Genomic DNA, 20,086 nt, shown 5'->3' with positions numbered 1-20,086 from the left:
GGGGCGGCGGGGATGCTGCGGCTCTCCAGTCTCTGAGTGGTTATAGCTGAGTTAAAGAGTGACCAGTCTGTAAACATCACCGGGGCAGGGAAGCTCAAATCGAAGAACACGCCAGTCAACACGAAGCTTCAGTTGTGGTTTGGTTTTTTTTTTTTTTTTGTCGGTTTTCTCTTTTTTTTTTTCTTCTTTTTTTTTTCTTTTTTTTCTTTTTTTTTTCTCGTTGTAAACACTTGAAAGACGGACCCCCGCGGCTCGGCAGGGGGGAGCAGTGGCCCCGCTCCCGGCGTGGGGCAGAGTCCCCGTCTCACGTTGCCGGGGCCGGGGTGGAGATCTCCAAAAGGGAGATGGGAGAGAGGAGAAAATTCCCGTTTAGTCAGTGCAAAAAAACCGAGCAGAGCCCCCGGGTGAGTCCGGGTGGGAGGTGGGGGGGTTGCCGGTGAGAAATGCCGCGTGCTCCGTTTGGCCGGCTGTCCCCCGGCAGCTTTCCCCTTCGTTTCGGGGAGAAAAGCCAAACATCATGGCAGGGTTTCGGCCGAGGCGTCCCTGGGGCCTCCCTGGCGGGCAGAGCTCTCCTGGTGACCAGCGGCTGTGGAGGGGAGAGCAGGTCGCTCCGCTTTTCTCACACTGTCTTCTCCTGGATGTTTCGGGTTTTTTTTAAATCTTTTAAATTAAAAAAAAAAAACACCAAAAAAAAAACCCCCAAAACAACAAAACAAATAAAAATAATAAAATAAAATAAAAAAAATTCGCCGTTGTCCCAAGTGGATTCAAGTTTCTGGGTTTTATTTTTGTCTTCTCGAGGAATTTAAAGTTAGCCCAAAACTCCAGGCGGGGCGGGGGGGACGGGGAGAGGAGGTACAGCAGGTATAGCAAGGTGCCCTGCGAAGGCAGAGAGAGACGATCCCAGGTGAGGAGCAGGAGCAGGAGCATCACACCCCATCCCACCCTCCTGGCCCAGGACGCAAACCCAGCACGGGTAAATTACGTTTGAACCGCCCGCCGCAGGCTCACCTTAGAGAGAAGTCAGCAAGCACGCCCGGCGGGTCAATCAGAAGGATGCTCCGGGCAAGATCTGTTCACTTCAAACCATGAGTCTATACAGCTGGAGAGAGGAGAGCGCATCACCACAGTGCCGGCGAGCCTCGGGATGTCCCCGCCTGTCCCCCTGCCACCCGCCTGGCTGCGTCCCCTCGCACACGGCGGTACCTTTTGTGATAAATGCAGAGGCAGGGCAGCCTGGCTATCGTGTCCCCCTGCAGCAGCTCCTCCAGGCAGATCACGCACTCGCCGGCATCCTTGGTCAGCACGTCATCTGGGAGGGGAGGAGAGGGCAGCGGTGGGACACAGTCCCCCTTCCCAGGACGGAGGGGAACCCACGGCCACCTCTGCTGACGCAGCTGGGATGGGGCAGCCAGCGTCAGCAAGTGTGGCAGGAGGCTCAGGTGGAGGCACGGGGGGGAGATGGGGCTGGAGCGGCTGCAGCAAACGCACCCCCTACCCCTGGCTTCCGAAAAAGCACCACCGAGGAGGGGGGAGCATCACTCTCCTGCGAGTGGTCAGGAGAGAGGATGGGAGATGGGGGAGCTTGCAGACTAGTGGTCAGCCCAGTAAGCCTCGCTGCCAGCGAGGAGAGGAGGAAGAAACAACCCCTCAGAGGGGCAGCCCAGGAGGACACGTCCCCTGCCCTAGGCAGGATGCCTGGCCGGGACGGCTCCCTCCAGCACAGCACACCGTGGTGAGCACCGCGGGGCGGGGGCTCTGTTACAAAGGGTCCCAAGGCAAAAGCAGCAGGGCCAAGCCATGCCAGGGGAGCGGAGCGGAGCAGGGACCGTGAGCTGCACCGGTCCGCTGGAGCACAGTCCTCTTGGCAAGCCCAGCTGAGCTGCGTGCCCGCACAGCCTGCGGCAAGCGTCTCTCCAGCCTGCCCGGAGCCATCCCAAGCCAGCAGGACACCGTGTCCCCCGCACAGCACGGCCGCCGGCCCTTACCGTTGTAGGAGAGGCGAGGTTTGCTCAGACACATGATAAAGTGCATTTCCATCTCGTCAGAAGCCACAGATTTGGAGCAAATGGGGCACTTGAAACCTGGAGGGAAAGTGGAGAGACGAGCCCTTAGCGGGGGGAGGAGGAGAAGAGCCCATCCCGCATCCCGGGGAGTCCCCGAGGCCATGGTGGGGCACGGCAGCGGGGCAGCCCCTCACCTGCTGCCTGCATGGTGGCACACACCCCACGCAGCGCCCGCCGGGCGCCCGCTCATCCTGTGCCAGCCGCCAGCAGTGCCGGCGCAGGAGACAGCCGCCCAACAGGGTACAGCTGCCCGAGCCAGCGCGCCGGTCGTCCCGTGCCTGCCACGCAGAGGGCATGGAGAGCGTGCCAAGGCAGCGCACACGTGGCCATCAGCTGCTGCCGGGCCTTAAAGGGCGAGGAGCAGCCCAGGGTGCACAGCACCCTGCGGCTGGCAAGTGCAGGAGCATGTCCCTGTTCCAGGACAGTGCTGTCCCTCCTGCCATAACTCAGCCCTGCGCAGTTGAGCCAGAAAAGCTGCAAGGAAGGAGGTTTTTCTACAGGGCCACAGCAGAGGACAGGCAGGCCGGAGCCATGAGCCCGAATTGCTGCTTTCTCCAGCTTTTTGCAGGAGTGAGGTGGGTGCTCGCCCCTCCAATGCCAGCCAGCAGCCCCAGGAGCAGGGGGACCGCACAGGCTGACATCCCAGCTTGACCTTGGCCCTGCCTTGTCACCCGGACCTGCCTTGTGACCTGCACTCTTGGGTGAAGCTGGCCGTGATGTCCAGATCTGCTCTGCGTCCTTGCTCAGGCACAAGGATGGGGCCCGGCTGGTGCCAGGGTATCACACCGGTGCCACCACCTGCTCAAGCCATGCAGACCACCATGGCATCATCCCCAGTGCCACCAAGTGAGGCTACCCCAAACCCAGGTTTTCCAAGCTCCAAACTCCTGGGGATCAAATCTCCAACCAGCCCTGCAAGTCACCGGCCTAGGACTCCCTGCCCTTCCACCACAGCCAGCTCGAGGCCGAGTGGTTTGTCACTGCCCAGCGCAGCGGGGCTCAAGCCGATGCAGTCGAACACGTGCATGCCACCACCGCCACCATGGGTTTGCACCAGAATATCTAGCAATTCCCTGCCTGCAGAGAGGGAGAGGGTAATTTAAGGACCTGTCTTCTAAAAGCAGATCAGGTTTGACTGCAGTGCCGCTTAAGAGCTTTCTTCATATATATGCAAAGGCTGCTCAGGAAAGAAGAGAAAAGGAACGTACACAAGTTATCTAAGGATGAATCAGGTTCTCGTTTGCCACGTGGATGTGGCGAGGGCATTTTTTTTCCTTCTTGGAAGGGAGAAAGTGCGGGTGGCTTTAACGGGAGGTGGCTCAGACCTTTGCCGTGCAAACAGCCAGGATAACTGGTCAACACCCGAGCACCCTCTCATTACCAGCAGTGATAAATACAGATTACTTCCCAGCTCCCCGGATGAAAGCCTAGGACAGGGATGCCAACTCCTTCCCCTCTGGAGGGTGGTTATTTCCCAGGAGGGCACAGCAAGGGTGAGTGTCACGGATGGGGGGGGACTGGCTCTAAAGGGACCTGCTAAAACAAGGAGCCCTTGAGCGCAGGGGCCCCTCCAGCAGGGTGCCAGGCTGCCCGCAGCGTGCCACCGCAGGGACACATCCCTGCCCCAGCCAGGCCGAGCCGCGGGGTCTCTGCTGTGAGTCCAGCCCCATTTGCATCAAACCCCAGCTGAAAGGGCAGCGCCAGCAGCCGGAGCCTCACGGGCAGCAGCACCGACCTGCCTTCTCCTCAGCCTAATTTTATTCCTGACCGATTGATACCTTGTGGCAGCAGTGCCCATTAGCTGAAATAGTCAGATTTTTTTCTCCTCCCAAGTGTTTACCCGTCTGGTGTATTTATAGAGCAGGCTCAGATAGCCTCCCAGCCTGCCTTCTGCAAGACCCAACTGGCCTCCCCTTGCGAGACACCTTTCCCGTCCCCTAGCTCCCCTGGCAGCCCGCCTGCCCCTGTCCTCAGCTGAACCGATTCTGCTTGAACACAGACAGTCTTGCCAGCACCACAGGCACCAGTCCCTACTGGGGAAGCTCCGGGGACCAGCTTCCAGCAGCGAGCCCCTGGCACGGGGCAGCTGCGAAGGGCTCCCTTTGGAAAAGGTGTTTCGGCTGCAAACTCGGTGTCAGGGCAAGGCATTTGCAGAGGTTAGGTACCGTCCCCCGTGCACTGCACGGGAAGACCTCGTTTTCTCTGGTCCCCCCTTTTTCTGTGCCAATGTGTTATTTTAAACAGCTGCCCCAGATCTGCTGGCTCCAGCAGCACCCAGAGGGATCCTACGAGACGTGCAACCGGGGCAAAGGGAGAGGGCCCGGATGAGACCACCCGGCCCACGGCTGCTGGGGCACGACCGCCGGCTGCCAGCAAAGCAGCAGGAGCTGGGGAAAGAGCAGGGCCCTTCGCAGGCTCCAGTGAGCGGCTGTTGCCATATCTCCAGGCCTCTTTGCTAGCTGGGGTAGCTTTAGCGCGTTTATAAATAGCCAGTACAAACACCCGTCATGCTCCTTGGTGCTCCCTGGGCAGCTGGCTGGGGGACGGGGACCCCCAGGGACGCCGCAGCCCCGTGGCAAGGACGCGGGGACATTGTGCAGACGGAGGGGCCCGGGCTTAAGCCCCAGCACGTGCACGGCGTGCTCCAGCCACAGACGCTGGCTGCCGCATGGGTCCGGGGGCTGAGCCAAGCACAGGAACACACACACTTTCCTGGCTCTGCATTTTACAAGATGGTGGAGGGGAAAAAAAAAAATATAAAATTATGAAAATGCAATTGCATAAATTTCTGGGTCTGAGAAGGAGTGAGGAGCCGGTATGGAAAGGCCCCTGGGGAGGGGGGCCACCCTGCACCCCAGCTGTCGGGACAAATACTTGGCATTGCAAGAGCAACTGCTGGCATCCCCCTCCACAGCAGGCACCGGGAGTGGCGGGGAGGAAAGGGGAGGCAGAGGAGGGGGTCGGGCTCCCTCGCCCCTTCTCCGGGTGACCTTTGGGGGAAGGTGGTGGACAGAAAACCACTGAGGCCAGGGGACAGCCGGCACCCAACAGCGACAGGCGCCGAACCCAGCATCTCAGAGCATCCCTCCACGGTTCAGGCAGGCGCTGGGGCCCGGAGTCGGTCCTGCAGATGAAAGGGCCGCTCCCCACACGGCCGGCCCCCTCCGGGCCATGGTATTTTCCACATTCCCCGAAATCCCCGTTAATTTATCCTGCCTAAGCTGCCAGCCCGAGCGACGCAGGAGATTACATTTTGACAGCTGCTCATGGAAAATTCAGCTCCCTCCCTCCTCCTCGAGCCCTTTCCGCCCTCCTCCGACATGCCTAAAAAAAAAAAAAAAAAAGAGAGAGAGAGGAAGGGCCCAGCTATACCTCCTCACCTGGGCCTCCCACACCCATGAGGAGGCTCGGGGGATGCTCTGGGGAAAGGCCATGGACCCTTCCTCTCTCCCAAGGTGCCTGGGGCAGCTGGCGACGCTCCTGCCTGCAGCATGTTAAACCTGAAGCTGGCACCATCTCCATAAGCAGAGATGTGCAGGCAGGCACCAGCTCCTGCCAGGAGCAAGGCGAAGAAGAGGAGGGTCCTGCGGGAAGCGGGCTGGCCTGGAAAGGCAGGTTCAGATCCAGATCTTGACTCTTGTATCCTGCAGGAGACTTTGAGAAAGCCAAGGGCTTTCCAGGACTGCGAGACACACGTTGCCAGGTGATCTCATCTCTCTGATGGCTTGGTCTAGAAACCGGGAGCAAGCAGTGCTGGTGCTCTCCGGGAGCTACTGCCCTCTGAGTATTTTTAGGAAGGTTACACAGTTAATTTTAGAGAGCCAGGCAAAACAGAGCTGGGAACCTCGGAAAACCTCCACCAGGTCCTATGCAAGCTGAAAAAGCCATTACAATGCCAAAAGAACCACCACACGTGCTGCCGGAGCTTCGGTGGTAGCAGGAGGGTCAAGACACATTTCCAAGCCATCTGTAATCATCTCAAACACAGCTGCTTCTGAAACTGGGATAGGAAATTCCCATCACTACAAGTGATGTCCCCCAACCTGCACGGCTTGGGGAAGCTACCGAGCCCTGCAGCAGGGTCAACCACACCACGTCCTGCGAGTGGAAGCAGCTGCTCCCCTTCGGGACGGGGGAGATGGTGTCCACGGGAGCTGCAACCCCGTCTCTGACCGCAGGGAAAGGCACGTGCCATGTCCGCATTCACTCGCCAAACCCTCCGCTAGCTCGGTGTGCCTCCAGATGGACCACTTACAGGCTATGGTGCCACCAGGAGACACGGCATCGTCCCAGCGGTAGGAGACCCTGGCTGTACTGCTAGCAGATGGCCAAAATGTGGGGAGCAGCTTCACCACTGTGCAGCACCTCCAGTGACAGGAGGAAGACGCCGGTGGGGGATGACGTGCCCTGAAGGTAGGGGGAAGCAGCAGCCCAGGCACAGGCGAGCGGGTGCAACCCCAACAACCCACCCCATAGCAAGTAGCGTTCACCGAAGGGGTCCCCAGCTGCCCAGGACCCTGCTACCGCAGCAGGAAAACCAGGAGCCCTGCGGGCGGGAGCAGCTACACAAACTCCCCAAAACACACCCGCCCCAGGTGCCCAGCCACCCCGCGGGACACCTTGAGCACCAGGGAGCTCAGGGGTAAGCCCCAGGCTGCCTGATGTCCACAGGAGGTCTGGAAACCTCAGCTGCACAACCCATCTCCATGTCTCCAGAGAGCATCCTGGGCCTCCGGCCAAGGGAGCTGGCTTACACCAGGTGAGGATGCGGCCGAGCGCAAAATAAATGCAGGGAATATTTGGTCCAAGCATGCAGCTGAAGCAGAGTCCTGGTGCCTCCCCATGCTGAGCAAACCCTGAGCATCCCACCTCCTCCCACAGCTTCCCCAACATTGCCAGCTGAACCAGCACTAGGTGAAGGTGGAAGAGATGGATTGTCTTTAAAAAACCATAACACTAGGGATTGAAGCGGAGGGCAAGACTAAAAGACCACGTATACGGGCCCAGTCAGTCAGTCTGAAGCAGAAACATGTGGGGTTGGGTAAGGAGAAAGGACACCACGTCCTCCACTTCCCTTACCCCTTGTGGGCTCCAGCGCAGCCCCAGGAGGGAAGGGATCACAGAGGAGTTGTCCTCCTTGCCAGCCGAGTGAAGGAAACCTGCAGAGCCAAGATATTCAGACCTGTCACCTCCTGGAAAATAAATTCCCTACTGGCTTAAAGCAGTCTTGTTGTTTGAAAGCAACAGTTGCAGGACAGCACATTGGAGATGGCATATGGGGTGCACAGAGCACATCTCCAGCACTTGGGCACCACGGGGACCTGGTAGCTGAGGACCTCCATGGGTGTCCTCTTCTGAGAGCATCACCCACCATGGAAGTGATGCTCTACTGGCCTCTGAGCGATGCAGTCAGTGATACTGCCTTGCACCGGGGCCAGGAGGCAGCTCGCAGCTGCATCAAACACCCGTCCCACCAAGGACCACGCTCCCTCTGCCAGCAAAGCGCTTGCATCAAATGCCTGGAGGCCGGGGCGCCCAGCAGGATCAGGCCCAAACCCCCTTTCCCTTGCAGAAGGAAACAGCATCAGCTGCACGGGCAGATGGAGGAGCTGGAGCCTGACACAGCCCCGCTGCCCTGGCAGGACACAAGGCGCCGGGTGAACGCTGCGACGGTGCTCGGCTATTGTGCAGCACAAGGGTTGACACGAGCAGGGACACGTAGGCAGGAAGGAGTAAAGCACTTAAGCGGCCTCATTTACCGACTCCGAAAAAGGGCCGAATGAGAGTCCTTCCTCCTGATTCAAGGCTGCAGGGAGGTGGGGAAAGCATAAAGGACAGGTCCAGGGTGGAAACAAGACATCCCACCTTCCTGGGGACAGAAGGGAGGCAGGGCTGGGGGACTCCAGCGGGCCAGCCCCAGACAACGAGCCAGGCAGCAAGGGACGGGGCTGGGCCAGAACGTCCCTGGATGGCAGCGCTTGGTGAGAAACCCAACGGTGCAGGTTGCTGCCTCAGCAAAGGGGCAGTCCTGCTCCTTCCCCACCCCATCCCACCATTTCCTTGCTGATCAAGTCAGTTCGGCTGGCTGAGCTGGGAAAAAATAAGCTCTTGTCACGTGAAGCAGCGCCCCAAAAAGAAGCCACTCCTGTGCAACATCTAAGAAAAGCTGTCCCTCCTGGCAAAGCCCCCACGCTGCAGGTGTTTGCTGTCAGGTCAGCCACACACCAGCCAAGAGTGGCAGGGACGTGCCATGGACCACAAAGCTGGCCAAGGCCAGCACTGCTGTAATGCTCAAGGCAGCGGGTTTTGGAGATGCCTCTGCCTGCTCCCACCCGACTCAAGCTGCGAAGAGGAGATGCAGCAGCAAGGAAAAGGCGTCAGTGCTCTGGATGCGACGTGGGGAAGCCACTAGGGCCAGAGGGATGCCAGAGAGGCTGGGTGGCATCACGTTGCAGCAGCCCAGGGCTGGCTTGCTGCAAGCCAGGAGGCAGAGATATTTTTTTTTAGCCAGCTGGTTTCTTACGGGGGCGGTGGGGGAGGACGGAAAGAAGCAGAACAGATTGCAATACCAGATCTGAGGGAAGCCAGAGAGTTGGGAAGGGGCAGGAGACATGAGAGGGGGAACCCCCACAAGGACATTTGCTCCAGAACACCCAAAGCCATCAAGCCTCAGCAGACAGACACACCAAAGCCGTACAAGACACCTCCAGCATGGCCCACGGACACCAAGAAGCGGGACGGTGAAGAGGCCTGGCTATACGGTCACAGGATGTCCAGAGCCACCCTCCTTGCACACACATCCTTGGGAAAGACGTGCAAACAGCCTCTGCACCCCAAGCATTCTCCCTGCCTGTTGCTGTTTGAGTATAGCCCCTTCCATGGCTGCAACTGCAATTTTTGAACAAAAGTACCTACGCTACAGGTAGAGAGCACCTCCCTCCTATAGCCCAGGCTATGCTGCAGGATCAGTTCCCCCAGACCTGGATGAGAAAGGCAACCTCCGGGGGTCACCCTGCCTTCCAGCTAGTCCTAGTTTACTGCAGAAACACTCCCCCAGATGCTGGGAACAGGCTTCGTAAGGAAGAGCGTGTAGCCCAAAGCTAATTTTAGCATCCCAGAGAACAGCAAAGTTAAGCAGAGGGGTCCTGGGCGACAGCCCAGCAAAGGCATTAACACCTTAGACTCCTGCCGTTGGGCTGTAGGGCTTGAATTTACTGAGTTACAAGCTCATTCAGGGCTCCTGCTACTCACAAAACCAGCCCGGAGCCATCTCATTGTGCAGAAGAGCTGCAGGGATGCCCCAGAGCTGTCTCCCCACCTCTCAAGGGATGCTCGGGGTTTCAACTTCACTGCCCAGAGAGGAGAGGGATCCTGCAGGCACGCCCAGGAATTTCCAAAGGGTTTACCTGCGTGCCTGCTTTTTTTCCTCCCGAATATTTCTCATGTGAAGGAGGGAGCCCAACCACAAGCCCTGCTGCGGGCAGCAATCATCTGCAGAAGCACGGAGCCAACAGGGCAACGGAGGGGTCCCAGGTGCCGAAATGAAAGAGTGCAGGGGATCCTCTGGCAGCACAGTGGGACGCAGCGACTCGGAAATCGGAGGAGAAAAGGAGAGAGACGGACATTTCAGCTCGGCAGGGGCTGGGAGGGAGCAGCGAGGCAACGTCACGCTGGGACCGGCAGGGTGAGTCACTTCTGACTAAGCCATCCGTTGGGGAGGCACCCACGGAGTCCCCACCGCCGGGCACCAGCCGCTGCCGAGCTGCCAGAGGAACACCCGCTTTCGGAAAGGCTTAAGCGCAAAAGCCTGACCTGAGCCACTCCCAAACAGAAGCAGATCCAACCCCGTGAGGTGAAGCGGCAGCTCCCTGGCTACCTCCCTCCTGACCCCCAGGTTTTTCCAAAGCAGAAAACTCCTGCCTTGATGCTGCTGAAGCTCTGTCACCCCTCAGATGATCTCACTGGGAGGATGAAGGGACACTCCAGAGACACACGATGACATGCCCTGGCTTTGCAATGCCCAGCACTGATCTCATCCACGTACCCGCTCCAGCCGGGAAGCAATTCCATCTGGCTCCTGGGATGCCTCCTCCCCAGGCATCCCATGGCAGCACTGCACAAACAGAGTGGTGGAGGGTCTCCCATGGCACTTCGTGCCTGGATCATGGGACACCCTGTGCAGGTGGCAGGAGTCACTGAGGGTATGAGCCCCCCAGCCCCGGGGTGCGTGGGAAGGACAGAACACTGCTTTTCAGGGTAGAGAAAGGGCAATTTTTACGTAGCAGGCAGCAAACAGAGCACGAAAGGCACACGGAGCTACGCCCACATGGCTGTGAAATGCTTACGACCAGTTAACACTGGTTGTTTCTGCAGGAAGAAAGACACCATTGGAAAAAAATCCTAGGGAGGAGCACACTGCCAGAGCAAGCCCTAACCTCACCTGCCCCCAGCTCCTTGTGCGGTGGGAAGAAATGCATGGCAAAGAGCATCTCCCTGCTCCCCAGGAGGGTCTGTGACTGCCGGAAGGATGCTTGGTGAATGCCCCAGGCTACCAGGACAGCAGGAAGGGAAAAAGTGGCGTGCAGACCTGCAGGACGATCACACACCTCTGCTGTGCATGGTGCAGGAGGAGAGGGATGCTCAACAGCACCGAGCTGCCCAGCCAGGCAGCATGAGCTCCCCTTCTCCGGCCAGAGGCTGGGGATTTGGGAGATAGCCCGGTGCCGGGGAGGGGGCCACACTGCACAACTCGCTCTCATTCCAGAGCAGCCCTGCCCCGTGCGCTTCCTGGCTGCCTTTGCAGCCTGGAGGCGGCTGGCAGACAGAGCCAGCTTTCTGCACCTCCGGGAGCCGAACCTCTGACACACAAAGCGCGACATCTCAGAGGAACGAACCCCTCAGCAAGCGGCAGGGTCTGCCCACATTAGATCCTGCTAGCGGAGGCAGGAGGGGCTGCACACTGTGCTACAGCAGGAACAACCCTGCCTGGCTGTCCCACCTTCTCTGCTCCTGCCTCCCCTTCACTTCAACACGTGCCACCCTCGAACACAGGAAGGGCTGAGCTGTCTTGTGGCCAGTGGCCACTGGGAGCAGGAGGGGGATAGTGAGGCTGCAGACGACGAAAATCCCAACTGTGGGATTTCAAGCTCTCTCTCTCCCAGGAGAAAGGAAAAACACCAAGGCAACACCCAGAGAAGCACAGTGTACCCCCACTTCCAGAGCTGGGCAGGGCCTTGGGAAGCAGAGTCTCCCTGTGAAACACTCACCCAGGACACCGCCCAGGACCAGCTGCAGGGTGCTGTCTGCTTCATACCTGTCTATGGGGGGCAAAAAGAAACCAAAGGCATCTACAACCACCCTCGGAACGGTAAGATCCAGGCAAATAGCTGACTTCAAGGGCTATGAAATCAACGCTGCAATAAATTAGCGGATGGACAATAGCTTCAAAGCAGCAAGATCTGGGTAGGGATAACCCGAAATGCCGAGGCAGCTCAGGCAGGGTGCTCAGCCTCACCCCATCCCACTCAGCACCAGCTCAGTGGAAGGCTGCCCCCAAAACCAACCTCAACCCATATTGCCTCGACCTCCCTGCAGATGGTAATTTAAGCCATCTGGCTAGAGCCGATGCCCCCCCCCCATTCTCCCCGGCTACAGATGCACAGGCCTTGGATGGACGGATTGAAAGGTGGATCTAATTCCCCTGCAGCGCTTCCAATGAAATGCGGCTCCATCGCCTTGTAGGGAGAGCTCCCAAATGAATTACTGCAATTACCCCAGCTGCAGGAGAAACTACAGGTTTTCCCTTGCTGGCAACAAAGACTTCTCCAAAAAACAATCCCCAAAACGCCCACCACACCAAGCTGTAATGAAATCATCTGCGATGCGCAGGAGGGGAGCCCCCGACACCACCCTCGGGCTGCTGAGCCGTGATCAGAGAAATACGCAGCCATGGCGAAAGCCGAGGGAAGAATGAAGCCAGCCGCCTTTCAAGGCAGCAACAGGCGAAAAGCCACGGAGGACACGGAAATTCCTTAACACCAGCAGCCCCGGCCCAGGAAGAAACAAAAAGCTAAGCAGGGATGTGGGACAGGGGGAGCATCACTCGGTTCTCCTGCCTGACTGCTGCTTTCCTTCTCTTGCATTGCAGGCAGCTGGCCTCTAAAAATACCCGCTGTTGTCACGCCGTCCTGCCTGCTAGGGCCAGGAAACAGCTCTGAGTGGCTTTCAGTTCAATTCTTCATCCATGCTGTTGTGCCTCCCTTGCCAGGGCTCATCCCAGCCCCATTTCTATGCTTGGAAGGTGACAGTCTCTCAGGAACCACGGCCATAACCCGACACAGCCTCAACGAGCCAAGGGTGCTCACTGGGAATATACAGCCCTGGGAAATTTCTGCTAGCGTTGCTAAAACTAGCAAAAGGGTAAATATTTCCACTGCATCTCTCTGCTCCTCTACAAAGCACCACAAGACCGTTGCACAAGGCGCATGGTCTCATTTCCGTGCGGCTGATGGGAGGCCCACAGCTGCACGAGCATGCACGAGCACAGAGCACCAGGAATTTCCTGAGCTAATTCAGCCCGCACCCTCCCAAGCGGCACGACACTGCAGCTGTCCTGGGGGCCGACCTGCTGCCGACACCGGCCAGCGCAGCTCGGCTCCGTGGGGAAGGAGGGGAGAGAGGAGTCAACTCCACCTCAGAGGTGCACTGCGGCCTCTCCAACAGCGAGGCACGATCCCTGCTGGCAAAATACTTGTACCAATACAATACCTTGTACCAAACACCTCCAGCTGCCCATAGACCCCCATCAGGGCCTGGGGAAGGATGATGCCAGCGCTGAGCGATGCAACTGCTCAAGCTCAGCCAGCCGCATGCGGCACAAACCCAGCAGTGCGCAGGCACGGGGACCACAGTAGGGAGCACCGATGGACCAAGGCCCATGCTGGCAGCACGGAGACCAGCCACAAAGACCTGCCTGCCGGCTCCCCAGCTCTCCCCACCACCCTCCTCAAACCCCGGGCTGTGCAGGACCCACAGTGGGCTGGAAAGCTAAACCACACCAAGAGAATAGCAGCCCCTGTCCCCCGCCGCAGGCACTCCCCTCCCCTGCCCGCAGCCCGGCAGGGCAGGAAACCCACCGGCAGCTGGGCTCTGCCCACGGGAAACGCTGTGCAGCGGCACGAGAAGAGGCCCCAGGCCAGCAGAGCTTCCTGCAGCTGCACCTCCCGACGGCCTCCCACCAGAAAGCGCCGAGCAAAAGCGTTCAGCCAAGGAGCACCCGCAAGGGACAGCAGGAGCATCCCCGGGAGGAGACCTAAGCCCCCAACAGGTTTGCCTACATTTGAAAGCTGTCTGGTGGGACCGGTGCCGGTGAAACCTCTAAGGCCCAACTTTAACCACTCTTGCTCTATCTGAAATAAAAAATGGGTCTGTTCCTATAGAGAGAGGCTTGTTGTACCCCGATGCACAGACACATCAGAGCAGGTGGGTAAAATGCTCTGCATCAGGGCCTGCTGCTTTACAGCATCACTCAGCCACTCGTGTAAGTCACTCATGAGCCCTTACAATTTCAATTTTCAAGGGAACCAGGAAAAAGCCAGGTCACATTTACTCAAACCCATGTATTCAGAACATCTGGGGTTCCAGCATACCAGCAGCAGTGGCAACGAGACACGCCTCATGGTTGCCCACTGGCCAGCCGGGGTGCCACGGGACCGGTTCCTGCAGATGGAATTCATTCAGACAAAGAGCTCTTTGCTGCCTGTCTGATTTGTCACACGGGAGATTACATCGGAGGAAAAAAAAGCTTTTTTTTTTCTTTTTTTTCCTTTCCTTTTTTTTTTTTCCCCCTCCAAAGTGGATTTTTCTCCCTCCCTGCGTTTTTCTTGAAATTAATTTTCGGCGTTTAGCAGCATTTTCCCATGAGTCTCCACGGTTCCCTTGGCCAGGCGCCAGTCCTGGTACCGCTCCTCCACCAAAGATGTCTGCATCTGATTGATCCTCTGGCCAGCGAACGAGAGAGAGAGAGGGAGAGAGCAAGCGAGAGCGCAAGCGAGAGAGCGCAGAAAGGAGGCCTAATAGCACATTAATAAATAAGAGAAGCCTTTACGGTTATTCCGGAACAAACATCTCAGCAAAACAAACCAGCATGGGATAAACTTATATCACGGGCCGGGAAGACAACCCTGGCTGGGAAGTGGGTCAGCCCAGGGAGCACGAGAGCATCCTTCTCATCTCTGGAGCGTACGTGTGTGCGGAAGGGGAGAGGGCGCCCAGCTCCCCTGCACTGATTTATGCGCAGGTTTAGAGAGGAGTGAGCCTAGCCAAGCCAGTTAGCTCACACAGCAATTAGTGCCTTGCCCCTGGGCAAGGCGGCCAGGAGATTTCAGAGGGCACTGGAGTGGCAAGGCAGCGCAGCAAAAGCCTGTGCTAGCTCTCGCTGTGGAGACTGAAGATAACCACCACCGCCTTCTCACCCACAACGCCAACGTTGACACACTTAAACTTCATCTCCAGGCTGCGGGTCTGGTATGCATTAAAGCTGCCTTCAAGTCTCCCATCTTCTGGTATTCAGTGCTTTGTTCTTCCAAGGTAGCTGCTGCCTCTTCCTCTGGCCCTGGGCGTATGCTGACCTGCGGCCAGCTCGGAGAAGGAAGAAGTGGAAGAGCAACCCCTCCAGACCTGGAGAGTCCAATGGCTGAATATCTCCGGGCTAGGGAGTCATCAGGACCGTACCTGCACAATCTGCAGGTCTGGCAACGCTGCGGGTGTCCGACCCGGCTGCCAGGCAATCACCAGCACCAAACCCACAAAAACATGGTTTGAGGACTGTCTCCTTTGGAAATTTCCACTGGCAAAAATAGATTCACAATGGCAAGTTCCTTCAGACCTTGAGGTGCCCTACCCCTGGCCTAGCCCCTGAAGAGGGGAGGAGGGAAGCACGTATAGTGTCTACATGTTGAAAAGTTGGTGGCAGGAAAGTCAGGGCTGAAAGTGGACTCCCTCCAGCAGCTCGCTGACTAACCAGCTAGAATTAAGCCTTCTGGTTTTGGTGCAGAGATTGCAATGGCAGAAATAGCTCAGGAGTGAGGATCACCAAGCACTGGCGAGAAAAGGCTCAGGACTTGAAGCTGTCGGAGCACAGCAAGGGTAGACCACAGACCTGCCTCTTCCCCCGCTGGCAGAGACCAGGGCTGTGCGACGCAGGGTTCACACACACCTTCAGGTCACCTTCCAACAAGTGATCTCTATTTCACATCCCTTACTCCAGAGCCAGATCAAAAAGCGCTTCCAGCTTGTTTCACTCTCTAACCCTGCCTGGAGGAAGACCCAACTCAGCACCCTGGCTGCCGTCTCTGCGCCAGACACCCATCTCCCCCAGGCTGGGCCCTCCTGCTCCAGAGAAGGCACTGCTGAGAACGAAGCGGCTCACTGGGCAAAGGAGACTTCCCGACCTTGCTGCTGCCAGCATTCAGGACAAACAGCTCGTTCTGTCAGTGCACAGAAAGCCTGTGACATTCCTGATGGCTCTGCACAGAAGGATGAGCTAGGCGTTTCCTTGGGCTAGCCAGCAGACAGGGAGATATGGATTTATTGGAGCTTCAAACACTCCAGGGCTTTGGGTGATGAGGGGGCTTTCCAGATAAACTTTAAGCTACTTACAGCCTCTGCAAACTCCCCGAGATCCTCTGATGAAGATGAATAACACTAGTGATACTAAGAGAACCACACAAAGCTGGAGACATGCAGCATTAAACCATCCTTTTTCTCCCTTCTTCCCGCTAGCCTTGGCTTTACCAAGAAGAGCTAATGGTCACGAAGCTACGGGGGAAAAGGTCGAGCGCTACAAGCAAACTCCAAAGTTGCAAAAGATGTTTTGTCATCTTCCACCAGTGTAGGCCAGGAAGCGGATCTCAGAAACCCTGGGCAGACAGGGAAATCCCAGAGCAGTTATGTTGCTCGTGTGGATGGCAGACACATCTGGGAAAATCCCCGTCAGGAAACGGGATCCACTTACCCAGGGAGCTGCTGTCCCCTGAGAGGGAGGGACAAGCTCCACCACAAAGGTCAAAGCCCCCTTGCCCACCCCATTTGAAAGATGCATTTAGGCTTTGCTATTCATAAGAGCAGCAGCTCTCCTCCCCTGGCCCTGGAAGGGCTAGAGGCCATCAGTAACTGCTCCTGCCGTCCCTGCACCCCGGCAGCCGTGGCAGAGCCCGGAGGGATTTGGCAGCGGGCTCTCCTCGCTGACCGTCACGACGCACAGCACCCCACAGTGTTGCTGCAGCACATGCTGGCCCTGGGGACCACTTTGCAACCTCCTTCTGCACAGGCTTCCCAGCGCAGCCCTCCTCTCTCCCTCCCCGGGTATGCCTGGCTCTTCTGCAAGCCTTCGACTGCAGACGGGGGAAGGAGTGACACCAGCCAGGGAAAAGAGCTCAGCCCGGCCCAGCTCACTCCTCGGGGTCCCTGCTGACGGGCCAGATGAGCCATGAAGCAGTTGGAGAGGCACACAAAATCAGCGTCGCAGATAAAGGGAGCGGCGAGGCGCCAAGCCTATCTGCATGCTCCTGTTATCGCGGACACGCTGCCGCAACGACAGCACCTTATCACTAGCGTTAAGCCAGGGCTCCTCGCTGTCCCACTGAGGTCCCCGCAGAGTGGGGTTGCACTTTGAGGCTCCCGGCTCTTCCCCCAAACCCAAGTAAGTACTCCTGGAAGAGCAAGCCCACGGACACAACCTTCCTCACGTGCCGAGACTGGCACCATCCAGGTCTCCAGCCTGCGCAGAGGCAGGAGGAAAGGGGCAGGCAGGGCAAGGATCCACTCTCCAGACCTATTAGCCACAGAGTTTGAGGGGCTCCTCTCCTAGTGGCAGTACAGCAACTCGGGCGGATCCCCAAGATCCCTAGGCATGCGTCCTCCTGAGCGGGTTCGATGCGTCGGCGGGTGCCCTCATCCCTGCCCTCAAGTCATCCTTCAAAAGGAGCAGGGATGGTCACGCGCAGCAATGTCAAAGCTCCTCTCCATTTACCGGAGCGCTGCTGCTTCAGCACTTTCCAGTGGCTAATGGAGTGGCTCAGCACTGGGAGAGGAGCGGGTCGATGGGGAGGCAGGGGGGAAGAATCAAGTAGCTCCTGACTGCCCTGCTGTAGGTTAACCAGCTGCAACGGGAGATTAGCAGGAATTTTAGCAATCTTGAAGTGGCTTACTTCCCCTTCCCCTCGGTCTCCAAATCCTCCATTAACCTCTTACGCTAAGAGGAAGAACGTAAAAGTTTAATGAGCTCCAACAAGTTTTCAGAATGGTTTTTAAGCATCCTCCGCTCCTTTTGCTATTAATTAGCGACGAGGAAGAACCACTGCCAGGAGAGGCTTCGGCACAGACTGAACGGCTCTCGCTGCTGCCTGCGCACGCTTCGGCACAGCTAAAACGCTCTCGGAGGGCCGTAAAAGAGGCACCAGGGAAACTCAGTTCTTGCAGCACTTCCCACAGCTTGTGCTGCAATCTTTCAAGGGCACTGGGTTTAACTTCATGGTATCGCACTAACCTGCATGATCAGCCAGAAAAAGCTTAACTCCATTTTGCAGCCGGTTTATTTTTATGAACAGGTTTTTGCCTCTCAGCATTGCAGTTTGAGAACTATCATTTAACATAACTGATACTCTCTGACCGACCACCTCTACATACAGATTAGCTGCATGGTGTTTCTGTAACAAAACCCTCCTTGCTCCAGCATCAGCCTCAGCAGAAGGCCCCATGGCACTCATTCACAGAGAGGCTTGCGGAATACCTGGAAGGATACTGCACCTTCATTTCCTTCTGTGTTTAAAAACCAGAGTACCAGCACAGTTTGCGCAAGGTCACAAAGCAAGAAAGTTTGCAGAAATGCTCGGTCTCAACTCCGGCGCCACACGCCAGCCAGCCCTCTCCATCTGCCAGGGAGGACTGCATGCGCCCGGCTTATCTGGATCAATAGGAACCGGGCCCGGGGTGTTCTGCCACTGAGAATGCAATGCGAGATACACAGCTTCGATCTAACTGAAAAGAGTAGCCCCCAGAGACTGGGTAAAGGGGAAAAATCCCAAGGTGGAAGTAGGAAAATGAGCCCCGCGAGCCTCGTTTTGCACTTTGTTCTCGTCCACTGGTTCAGTTTCAAGCCTTCCTGAAAATGAGACATTGTCCCAAGGCGTATTATGAAATTCCCAGACCACGTCACACAAGGAGAACACTTACAGCGTTCTCCTGGGCCGGGTGGGAGAGAAATCCCAGACTATTCCAGGAAACACAAGGAGACATCCCTGAAATGACTTCCCCTCTAGCCAGGAGGGGAAGGGAGGACCTCCCACCTCGCTCCCTGTACCCAGCCAAAACTAGGTCAGTGACACAGCCCTGCTCGCAGCCAGAGCTCTTCTCCAGACACCAGGACACACGGAAGGGTCAAGCCACAAGGGTTAGGATGGGGGCAACCTTGCCCCCTCCCTTAGCCTGACAGGTTTCCTGCAAGAGAGCCCAGCCGGCTCCCCAGCCCTGTTAAAGAGGCAGGCAGTTCCTCCTCTGCTTCCTCCCCGGCACCGCAACGGTGCCAGCTGGCTTGAAGGAGAAAACCCGCTTCGGCCTCTCCCTGGCCCTTTATCAGACAAAACAAAGGAGAAAAATCCCCGCACCTTGCTTTCAAAGGCTTCCTCTGCCCCTTTCCCAGTTTCTAAGGCATGGGAACCGCTATACCTGACCGGCACCCCCCAAACACCTTCAGAAGAAGAGCTCAGCCTGGTCTTCAAAACGAAGGGCTCGAGCTACAGCACCCTCAGACCACTTTTGCCCAAGTCGAGGGGGGGTGCCACAGCCACTGATTCACATCCCAGAGAGAAAACACCTCCCTTCTAGAGAGCCTCCTCCCTCCACAGCCCCTTCCTCCCTTGACCTTGACACAGACGCCAGCCCCGGTGCTCACCCACCCACCCACCCGCCCTGGGGAGGGGATAGGGGTCCTTCCTTCATGCTTGGCACAACGGGTCTTGACTGGCCGGCCAAGTAGGGGGCAGCCCCCCCCTTCCCAGCCACCCCTGGCCGGGTGACCCGTGCCCACCGCCGCCCCCGGGCCCGGGTACCCACCGAGGGAGGGGAATCCGGGGGAAGGCTCCGGGGAGCCGGGCACTCACCGCTGTGCGAGCTGAACCACCGCGGTGCGATGTGGAGGGGCAGCGCATCGGCCAGCGAGGCCCTGGCGCCCAGGTACAGCATCCCGTCTCTATGGTGACCGCCTCCCGTCTCCTGGTAACCGTTGCCATGGGCGTACGTGGAGTCGGAGCCCGGGCCGCCGCCGCCGCCGCCCGGGGCCCGCTCGGCCTCCCCCGCCGCCCGCGCCGCCGCCGCGTACAGCCCGAAGGGGACGGCGCCGGCCGCCGCGGGGTCCATGCCCATACCGGCCACCGAGCTGACGGAGCGGCTGCGCAGCCCCATGGCGCCGCCGCCGCCGCCCGCCCGGTAATGGCCGAAGGGGGGCGGCCCCCCCCCTCCTCCCGGCGGCGGCACGGCGCTGTCATCCGTCGACACCCCCGGGAAGGGGCCCCGCGAACGGGCCGCCGTGCTCTGCTTGCCCCCCATATGGGCACCGCCGGGCCGGAGGGAGCCGAGCGACAGCCCCCCGCGGGGAACGGGGCCGCGCCGCCCCCGCCGCCGCTGGGAGGCGAGAGGGGGCGGAAGGAAGCGGGGGGGCGCGGGGAGCTACGGGCGAAAACCCATCCCCGCCCCAGGCATCCTCCCCCCGCCGGGCCCGCAGGGGCGAGGGCGCCCCGAGTCCGCCGCCGCCGCCGTCACCCCCGGCTGGGGCCGCCGAGGGCTCCGGGGCCGCGGAGGAGGGGGGGGGAGGGGGGGGAGACGGGGACCGGGACGGCGGGGGAGGGAGGGGGGGAAGGTGGACGCCGGCCGGGTCGCTCCGCCCGCCTCGCTCCTGCCCGGGGCGCGGCCGGCAGCCGGGCGACGATCAGCTGCGGCCCATGGGGCGGCGGGGGGCGGCGGGG

The 20,086-nt window shown here is 58.7% G+C and overlaps 1 protein-coding gene across 2 annotated transcripts; it reads right to left on the bottom strand.

Moving 5' to 3' along the window:
* Window positions 1-329: 329 nt before the first annotated feature.
* On the bottom strand, window positions 330-19,783 carry ZNRF1 (zinc and ring finger 1). Of its 2 annotated transcripts, none has more exons than XM_075160983.1 (5): window positions 19,226-19,782; window positions 1,989-2,084; window positions 1,207-1,312; window positions 1,012-1,102; window positions 330-879 (listed from the first exon to the last, which is right to left on the bottom strand). In XM_075160983.1, exons 1-4 carry the CDS (start codon window positions 19,668-19,670, stop codon window positions 1,045-1,047), a joined length of 705 nt encoding a protein of 234 aa, XP_075017084.1. In that variant the 5' UTR covers window positions 19,671-19,782; the 3' UTR covers window positions 330-879; window positions 1,012-1,044. The 2 variants fall into 2 exon arrangements, with proteins under 2 accessions (XP_075017084.1, XP_075017085.1); XM_075160984.1 differs by having other exon boundaries at window positions 575-660; window positions 19,226-19,783.
* Window positions 19,784-20,086: the final 303 nt, after the last annotated feature.

This window comes from Calonectris borealis, chromosome 12 (genome assembly GCF_964195595.1).
Source record: "Calonectris borealis chromosome 12, bCalBor7.hap1.2, whole genome shotgun sequence".
Lineage (NCBI taxonomy): Eukaryota > Metazoa > Chordata > Aves > Procellariiformes > Procellariidae > Calonectris > Calonectris borealis.
The sequence above is the reverse complement of the archived record's forward strand: the minus strand, read 5'-3'. Positions and strand labels throughout refer to the sequence as shown.

Excerpts from the sequence above, each read along its gene's own strand:
- ZNRF1 (XM_075160984.1), bottom strand. The coding sequence starts at position 19,670 with ATGGGGGGCAAGCAGAGCACGGCGGCCCGTTCGCGGGGCCCCTTCCCG. Across the intron at positions 1,313-1,988 it reads ACCTCGCCTCTCCTACAACG|ATGACGTGCTGACCAAGGAT; the intron begins GTAAGGGCCGGC and ends CTCCCCTCCCAG. Across the intron at positions 1,103-1,206 it reads CTCTGCATTTATCACAAAAG|CTGTATAGACTCATGGTTTG; the intron begins GTACCGCCGTGT and ends TCCTCTCTCCAG.